The following is a 9315-nucleotide window of genomic DNA, read 5'->3' as shown; positions in this document are numbered from 1 at the left end:
TTCCTTCTTGTTGTCACTATATTCGAGTATTCAGATAATATAACTGAGAGTAGTTTTCCAAATCAGAGTACGTTTCTTGAACCGCCTCTCAAACATCACGGGTAGGAAGTAAAAACATAAAGAGTTTACCTATTGCAGGTTTCATGGAATTAATTAACCAAGCAGTAACCATAGAGTTTTCCGATCTCCATAGTTAGTATTTTGGATCTGTATTCATCCATTATTCACACACATGAAAATATATACATAAAACATCGAATGAACATTAAATAAGAGAAATTTTGAACTAAAATAAACTAATGAGTTCAATGAAGCATAGACGACTCCTAGTCAGTTACAACGACAATTAGCAAACAAAGAGAGAAATGTTTTTTTTCTCCCCCCTGGGATCCTTGTAACATCTTTCACATTTCTTCCAATAATAAACGAACAAAAAGCACTGAACAGCATCATGAAACATCTCTTAAAATTTGTTGATCTAGTTACATCAGCTTCAAGAATACAAGCAACAATGGCATCTACAGTTAACTAGCCAAGCTAAATCTGCAAATCGTGCCAACTACATTAGGTCATGATCGTCGTACAAATCTTAATCCCAAACCATCTAAGTCGACTATATAAATAAGTTGTTAGACAGTCCATATTGTATGTACAGTCACAAAGAAAGTCTGTAGAAGAATATGAAGTTAGCATCAGTTCGACAGAAGTTCACTTCATAAGCATTGCGCCAATCTCCATCATGCCTGAATCATCTGTACATTCTGCAAAGAACAAATTCATACAGGAAACAAGCACATTATTTCCCTGAAGTGGAATAAAATCGATATTGACTTAAAAATCACCACCAGGTACTGATACTTTACATCGTATCATACAGTGAAATAGCATCTGACTTGAGCAATTTGAGATTTATGGTGCTTTTTATTAGATAAGTGGCAACGCTCAAGTAGCATGATGAAATCAATTTCAGCTTCTGAATGACTGTACCAAGAAATTCTAACTCAGTCATTGTTGGTAGGTTTTATTTTAAAAGGAAACAAATTATTCCATTTTACTCTCTCATTTATTGAAACGAGCCTTCAACTAGGAAGCAAGCAGAGGATCTATTTTTTTCACAACAGGGCACAATTTCAATTAGGTTGTAAGCTAAAAAGGGAAAGATGGTATCACCTAACTTTCCCGGTGATATTATAGTTTTATATAGGAAACAGGGCAGCAGAAAGATCATATATCATACCATTCCAGACGTGCTTCTTCCTTTAAGCGTCTTCACTGCAGCCTCCGCAAAAGCCTGCGCTGCTTCAGCATCAGCTTCTGCTGCATCAGCTTCTGCTGCTGCTGCTTCAGCTTCAGCCATCGCAGCTTCTGCTTCAGCAACTGCTCGAGCAGCGGCTGCAGAAGCTTCTTGTGGAGTCATATTACTCATATCAACTAACTCTAAATCAATCTGAGATTTAGAGAAATTATTAATATCATCACGATCAATTTTCGAAGAAATTTTCTGTCTTCCTTCCAGAGCAGGTGCGGCAGGATTTCTTCTTTCAGATAAATTGGAAATTGCAGCAATCCTATACTTGCGCTTCATCTGCATGAGACAACAGCCTCCAAAATTAAGCCATCTAAATGAAATTCTCGAGGATGCCAATAAAACTAGCAAATAAATTCTCGATCTTAAGCAACTATCAGATCATGCCAGGGTAAAAAAGTCAAGTGTTGGGTTGACACCTTGATAAGTTTTCCAGTTGCAGCCAAATGCTTCAACTTTGCTGACAATATCCTCTTAAAGTTTGGAGGAGCCCAATATTGATCCTGTATTGCACTGTAAGATTAGAATATTGCTAATTGTAACTGTGTCACCAAGTAACAGGATAAAAAGTCAGTATATGTATAAGTAATACAAAAAGAATTGCTTTCCAAGTTCATAACATTCTGCAAGTACCAAGAACGTAACAGAATGCATGTCCCAAATTATTGAGAGTAAAGGTTCCACTTTTGACAGAAGAGATGCTTGAAGTCAGATAACAGGATTGTGAAATTAAATAGAATTCGTTGCCAGGTTTTAGGCGATTCTAGTAAATCTGTATAGTCGTTTTCTTCGAAAGATCTTGGTATAGTTCCCCTCTCCTTTATCGTCTTTTTCCTTTCTAATAAACAGTTATGAGTCATACACACCGCGCCTAAACAAGAAAAGAAAAAGAAGAATGTAATGAAACACAATAATTAAACTGTAATTACTAGCACAAAATTATGCAACATTGGAAATATCAATAAAACTTTGGAATATAAAGAGCTAATAATCTTGATCAGTTTTTGGATAAATGCTAGAGAATACTGCAGGAGAGACCTGAATATGCAGATTATTGATTTATTCATACAGGCGTGCCCCTTAAATCTCATTCACAATGAAATACCAAAGTTTACAAGGCAGGTCACCTTTACTCAACTATCGATTATTACAGATATCACCGTAATTCAACAGGTTGATAAATCCCAACTCATTGGAGGAATGCACTGTGAATAGCAAGTGACCAGCACAATCAAAAAGGACTCCCTTTCAAAACCATGAAGTTCGCTATGGTTTAAAAAGAAATGAAAGATCAAGAAACTTGTATAGATTGGTTTCTGATCAAAGAGGTGATTGTTCTCATCAAGCATTTATTATTTTAAACTCGGAATTTCAAGAAATTCACAACTTCTCTCACCAAAATATCAACCAATGAGATAAAATATGACAGCTTGCGTCTTTTTTCCATTCTCATGTTATCCCCATTCCCATTCACAAACACGTGCAACTCTGATGAAACCTTCAAAAGGTAATCGCTGTGCAATGACGAGAATGTGAATAAAAGAAGATAAGCCTATTCTAAATTTCTCCATGGCAACTGCACAAAGTTTTTATGCACAAAATTATTAATGTACTAATTAATATTTTCAAATTATACTTGATAGCTTCAACAAACAAAAAGAAGTTGCTCTGTACATAATTTTTATTATTTCTTATGATAGTTCCCTCTTGCATAATTAAACTATGTTTACAAAAGATACTGTTTCCATAAGAAAAACATGGTTTATCGAGTAATGTCTGCAATGTAAATTAAATTATTGTCACAGAGTAGTAGTTTCATTGTAGTATAAGTTAATAACGTGTAACTGATCATATACCAAAAATAAAGCACTTTTCATAGTTTCTAAATCATTTAGAGTACATGAACAAAAAATTATCCAGTTCATGTATGGACTCGAATAGAAATGCCACCTCTATGTATGATGCTATGGTTGTCTTGTTCGAACCACCAGGCTCCCTCAGGTTATTTATTGCCTCCATAATGAGATTGTCCAGTCTTGAATAAAGTAAATGCAAACATTCTATGTTAGTGATCACCAGCAGTTCAAACAATACAAGCATAGCAACCATCGAACAACCACTCAGTATCTTTGTGTGGATGTTAAACACAAAAATAGAACTAAAGTATCAAAATGTGATTATGCTCTTTGAAAAATTTAAAAGACATGCACATCAAAATCAACTCAACCATTTATGGGTGTAAGGATCTTGTGCTTCGCTCTAGCAGTAAGGGAAAAGTCACCAAAAAATATATTAATATCGATACCGGTCCGATTATATTGAGCCCATACCAAGACTGGCCCAAGGGTCATAGGCTAGGGGAGCAATTTCATTGCTTGTACAGAGATTCATCTCTTGGAAATACTTCATTTTATTTCAATCAATACAATAAATATTATATATAACAGCATTATCAAATATCAATTGTGTTTGATCGATCATTATTCCTGCTATATTTAATCTGTGTGGCTTAGAATCAGCATCTCCTAACACAAGGGTATCAGGCAGCTCATTCGAAGCTAACAAACATGATAACCCACGTCTCACAAGCTCAGCTTGAAGGCGCAGTACAAAGCACCACAAAAATTGAATTTAGGAAACCTGAAAAATGTGGGCCTTCTAATAAATGTTTATATGAAAATGCATAATGTCTTGTAGCTTTCAGGTTAAATGAGTTTACAGATTTCCACAATATGTCTAACCTCATGACACATCTCTTTGGACCATCGTTTGGTGAAGAACCACCTGACGTAGCAAGAGGCCGTGAACTGGGTAATTCCTCATCGCTCTGACTTAAGCTTGAAAGAGCCGCAGTGCTCTCTCCATGCTTATGGGTAGGATGCGTCCTTTTCAGTGCTGGCCTGGTCCTTTCACGAGACCCCCATCCATTCGTCATAACACTCAGGTTCCGCCACTTGTCCTAATCAAAACGGACCAACAAAGTCGTGTAAAAACACAAGCAATTGTATTACCAGAACCCAAAATCCAATCGACATGATTGATGATTCTGATAACGGTACTAGAATACAAATTCTACCTTGAGATCAACATTAGATCGCAGATACAAAACTCCACTAAATTGCGGGTCTTTAAGAATTGTACGCCATTTGCCAGGCCCATGCTTAAGGACTCCAGCTTTAAGAGCAGCTTCTTCTTCTGGAGTCCACTTCTGTTTTGGTGCTCCCATTGACAATCAAGAACAAATAGACTCAAGCCCGAGATCAACTGCGTAAAAAAAGTAAACATCAGCTAAGAAATAGAGTTTACGACATTTCAATCAATTCATTAAAACTCGAACAGCATAACATTGATACAGTATCCTGCAATGACAATGCTGGAAGTAAAAACACAAAAGATCGTGGGAGCTGATCTATCCTAGCTTTTGAAAAATAAAAATTTGATACCGGCAATATATTTAAACCAAGAGAACAATATATCCCTTTAAATTTCTATACCAAAAAAAAAAAAAAAACAGAGCTGCAAAATGAAACTAGTTTATAGTTCTCCGAGCCGAAATGCCTATTAAAATACCAACCTTGGGGCAAATTAAAGTATATGGATCAAAACCCAGTTAATGTAAGATGGAAAAATGAAAATCAGGATTGATTAACAGCAGATACCGAACCCTAACCCTAATTTCATGAACCCAATTAAAAATATATAAAATTTGAGATTAATGCGCCACTAGAAACGGGACAGCAATTGTAGAGGGAGAATTGTCTGTTACGCAGAGATTGGAGTTTTGATTTGACCATCCAATTGCAATTGTTGCGTCGGAAATCCAGACACCAAACGGTTCCCCATTTTCTTTGATTTAAGGTTATTTGCTCATTGAGCTATTTGCCACCGAGTCCAAGATCGTCTAAATAAATGGATTGACAGGCATATTTATAAAAATAAAAAAAATAATTTTAATATAAAAAATAATATTTTTTATCGGATCAAATTAAAAAATGTATCATAAAATTAATATAATAAAAAATCTCATAAAAATTTATTTACTTTTTCTTTTATTTTTGGGAAAGTTAGTGAAAAATCCCCAATCAAAACATTTCTTTAGGTTCACTCCCTACCCACAAAATTGTGGTACTATGTCATACAAATTGTGGTACACTTCATGTGAAAATGTGGTACACTTCGTGTGGTACTAAAAAAATACCCGAGGACTGAACACAAAAAAAACGACGACCGAGGACTGAAGGCCAATTTCTCGTTTATCTTTCACATGGATTGAGTAGGTTGTGTTGATGTCGATCCGACGTATCGCATTCGTCAATACAACTAATAGTACATTTTATTTATTTATTTATTTAGGGTTAATTACATGTATATGTTAGAAGATCTGCAATAATTATAAAAATATCTATCTAATTTTGAAAATTATACATTTCTACTTTGATATTTGCATATGTCTGTATTTATTTATATTTATGCTCGATTTGATCCCTTGTGTAAGAGGGGATATACATATACTTTTAAAATTTAGTTAGAATAAAGGTAAGATCGATATAACTCTTGTAACTGAGTTTTTTGTAATTATTATAAATTAATTAATTTAATTATATCATTGGTGGCGAACGTTTAACTTAACATAGTAACAGCATATTTGGGAAACATTTATTTTAAAAAAAAATAGATATATGATCATAATAAAAATATATTTAATAAAAGATTATATATATATATATCTATTTTTTTTTAAAAAAATAAATTATTTATTAAAATATTTTCGTAATTAATGGATATGTATCCATATTGTCCGCGGTGGCTAAATATACCTCATTTTGATTAGACTTTGGTGAACCTTTCATCAATCTTACTTCAAACCGTTTGGTTGATATGGAACTAAAGATTTCAAATCCATTAATGTAACAAATATATTGATTTGTTTAGACCATTTCAGTTTAATTTCTGGACAAAAACTTGTGTGAGACGCTCTCACGGGTCGTATTTTGTGAGACAGATCTCTTATTTGAGTCATCCATGAAAAAGTATTACTTTTTATGCTAAGAGTATTCTCTTCTTTGGGTCATCCATAAAAAAGTATTACTTTTTATGCTAAGAGTATTACTTTTTATTGTGAATATCGGTAGGGTTGACCCGTCTCACAGATAAAGATTAATGATACCGTCTCACAAGAGACCTACTCTAATTTATGTGACGTTTAAATTGGTTGATATGAAATTAATATATCGATTTGTCTATACCAATTCAGTTTACAGCAGATTTATTGCCTAACAAATTAGAAGGGGAAAAAAACTAAATTTTATATGTTACTTTTTATAATATGTTTTTCAGATGTATTTATCAATCTGCATTTCATATGAAGTTTTGAATAGATCATTACAACACCAACCAGCTCAAACACCTGATAATGTTTCGACTCAATGTACATAAGAGAAGAAACCATCCAAGAATCTGAAGCATTGTCAGAATATACACAAACTGAAAACATAGAAATCTAATTAGAAAACAGAACATATATATAAAACTAATTCTTGATGGGAAAACCATAGACATCGTTGACAAGAATCAAGATCCCTTAAATGAATGTAAAAATAGGAGGACGTCGATTTTTTTTAAATTATTTTTCTGGATGAACAACCAACCAAAGAAGTTCTCCTCCAGTGTTTCTTCATCAGAAGCATGCATCAAGGAGGCAACAGCAGCATAGTGCAGCCAAACTGTACAAATAAGAGCAAGAATATCAAATTTTGTTCTCACTTTGCTAAAGATATGAAGACAATTTTTTTGGCTACAAATACTATAGGAGCCACTCAGTTAACTTGCTCGAAAATTAGAAGAAACAATGATGAGTACGCAGTATTACTCGAAAACAAGACTTATAATAATCAATAAGTGTGTTTGCCATGGCTGTGTTCTTAAATTCAAGTAAAGCCCATGTAATAACTGCATGTGATAGTTTTTACGTCCCATGATGATAGAAATGCAAATACTTCTAAATTATTTCGAAGGATAAAATATTAGTTGATTGACGACATCGAATATTGTTTCGAATTTATCATCAATCCATGCACGTATCTAACCTGAAGAGCATAAAAAGGGCAGCAACATTGTCATCTAAGTATTAAGAAAGGTAGAAAAAACTCTTGAAAAAGAAGAAAAACGTTTGAAGAATATAACCCACAAAAAGGGAGGAAAAGACAAACATTGTTTATAAAGCCTCACAGAAGAGGACAACGTGCTAGAAAACAGTATTTTAGACCTTTATATATATATACACACACTCTCTGTGTGTGTGTGTGTCTGTGTGTGTGAAGGGGCCAACATTACACGTGAAAAAAAGGTCTCCCGGGAACCCAATTCTTGCCCGGAAAGACACACTGAGGAGGGGAAGAAATTCATCCGAGATCAATCCAACAAAAAAAAACCCCAAAATTTAAAATTTTATATATAAAATCGCAGATGATCCCCAGATCTGCATGGATGTAGATTATCTACCGTAAATTTTATAACACGTAAACGTAATAATGTACATTCATCCTGCAACAAATAGACAGAATAAAACTACTTTGATCGGAGCGGATGCTTACCATCCTTCCATAAAGCCAGAACCAGATTGCTTCTGAGGAGGCGGCGGTGCGTATTGTGGGGCGTACTGCGGAGGATATCCTTGGGGTGGGTATCCCTGTGGTGGGTAGCCCTGCTGTGGGTAGCCCTGCGGTGGGTACCCTTGCGGCGGGTAGCCCGGCGGCGGATACGCATCCTTTCCATACCCCTCCGGTGGATATCCTGTAAATAAAAATAAAATAAAATAAAACAAAGGCCAAATCGTTACCACCCAAAAAATTTAAATCAATGACAATCAAGAAAAAGCTATACGGAAATCGAATCAAAGAACTCGCCTTGAGGAGGAGGAACACCAACAGGGGGTTGATTCTGGTTGTAGTAACTCATGATCTGTTCTTGATTCCTCCCTTCTTCTCTAAGATTTCTTTTATTTTGATGGGAAAAGGGAGATTTGGATTTGGAAATATGATCGCCAGCGAGATAGAAATCTGAAGGCGAGAGGGACAAGTTTCTTTTGGTTGGTTATGCTGTTTTAATCCGGTGGCCAATGAAACATGTAGGATGCATGCGTCTTTGTAATTTTCAAAAAATATAAAAGAATATATTGAAAATGGCCATCTTATAATTGTCGAAGACTAAATTACATTATATTACATAGATAATACCTATTTTCGTTTTTATTGTTTACCGTTTTTCCCATTTCAGTACCTCTTCATTATTGACTGTTTAATTAATCCTTCATGTATTTAAAATGTTTCCTTTTTAAATGTGATGACTTTGTGGATAAATTTATTGAGATTTATCACATTTACGGGATGTTAACATTCTGTTTGTTAGGCTGGATGCGAGAACCTACTCTTGTTACATTTAAATTGTACTACAATGATTCAATGGAAACCAATAGCAAGAGGAATGTACAAAGGTCGGAGTACTGAATTCTTTGATTTTGTGGACATGGATAAGATATGCTTGATTGAACTATGGGGTTATGCTAAGGAAGTAGGATGCTTGGACAAAGATAGGTTCATATTTTGGCACAAAATCGGTAAATCTTTGACCGATGGTAGATATTTGGAAAGTGATGCTGATGTGGTTGAAATTAGGAACCGTGTCCCCAAAAACTATCAAGTGGAAATTTATATTGAACATGATGAATGTGTTTCAATAAATCAGATATATGCATCATGTGTTTTAGAGAAATCGAATGAAGTTGAACCGAAAACAAGGGTTGGAATCAATGGTGAAGATGATGTAGAATTTAACGATAGTGAATTTGATTTCGAAGAAGAAGAAAATTATAAGGGAAATGAGAAAAATATAGTCATTGATGGTGATATTTCCAATGATTTGTTTGAGAGAATGCAAGGTGATGAAGGAGATGATGATTGTGCAAAAAGTGATGAATTAGAGAGTGCATTTGATTATGAAGAGGAAGATCC

The 9315-nt window shown here is 34.5% G+C and overlaps 2 protein-coding genes across 2 annotated transcripts; both read right to left on the bottom strand.

Moving 5' to 3' along the window:
• Positions 1 to 440: 440 nt before the first annotated feature.
• Positions 441 to 5203, bottom strand: LOC140988690 (telomere repeat-binding factor 1-like). Its single transcript, XM_073457733.1, has 7 exons — positions 5073 to 5203; positions 4383 to 4570; positions 4048 to 4265; positions 3257 to 3341; positions 1726 to 1809; positions 1238 to 1585; positions 441 to 761 (listed from the first exon to the last, which is right to left on the bottom strand). Exons 2-7 carry the CDS (start codon positions 4530 to 4532, stop codon positions 738 to 740), a joined length of 909 nt encoding a protein of 302 aa, XP_073313834.1. The 5' UTR covers positions 4533 to 4570; positions 5073 to 5203; the 3' UTR covers positions 441 to 737.
• Positions 5204 to 6932: 1729 nt separating this feature from the next.
• On the bottom strand, positions 6933 to 8449 carry LOC140988852 (protein CYSTEINE-RICH TRANSMEMBRANE MODULE 13-like). The gene is made up of 3 exons (XM_073457927.1): positions 8212 to 8449; positions 7900 to 8098; positions 6933 to 7029 (listed from the first exon to the last, which is right to left on the bottom strand). Exons 1-3 carry the CDS (start codon positions 8261 to 8263, stop codon positions 6984 to 6986), a joined length of 297 nt encoding a protein of 98 aa, XP_073314028.1. The 5' UTR covers positions 8264 to 8449; the 3' UTR covers positions 6933 to 6983.
• Positions 8450 to 9315: the final 866 nt, after the last annotated feature.

This window comes from Primulina huaijiensis, chromosome 11 (assembly GCF_012295235.1).
Source record: "Primulina huaijiensis isolate GDHJ02 chromosome 11, ASM1229523v2, whole genome shotgun sequence".
Taxonomy (NCBI): Eukaryota; Viridiplantae; Streptophyta; class Magnoliopsida; order Lamiales; family Gesneriaceae; genus Primulina; species Primulina huaijiensis.
This window is presented reverse-complemented; position numbering and strand designations above follow the sequence as displayed.

Excerpts from the sequence above, each read along its gene's own strand:
- LOC140988690 (XM_073457733.1), bottom strand. The coding sequence starts at position 4,532 with ATGGGAGCACCAAAACAGAAGTGGACTCCAGAAGAAGAAGCTGCTCTT. Across the intron at positions 1,586-1,725 it reads CAACTGGAAAACTTATCAAG|ATGAAGCGCAAGTATAGGAT; the intron begins GTGTCAACCCAA and ends TGTCTCATGCAG. Across the intron at positions 762-1,237 it reads GAAGAAGCACGTCTGGAATG|AATGTACAGATGATTCAGGC; the intron begins GTATGATATATG and ends TGTTCTTTGCAG.
- LOC140988852 (XM_073457927.1), bottom strand. The coding sequence starts at position 8,263 with ATGAGTTACTACAACCAGAATCAACCCCCTGTTGGTGTTCCTCCTCCT. Across the intron at positions 8,099-8,211 it reads TGGTGTTCCTCCTCCTCAAG|GATATCCACCGGAGGGGTAT; the intron begins GCGAGTTCTTTG and ends TTTTATTTACAG. Across the intron at positions 7,030-7,899 it reads TCTGGCTTTATGGAAGGATG|TTTGGCTGCACTATGCTGCT; the intron begins GTAAGCATCCGC and ends TTATTTGTACAG.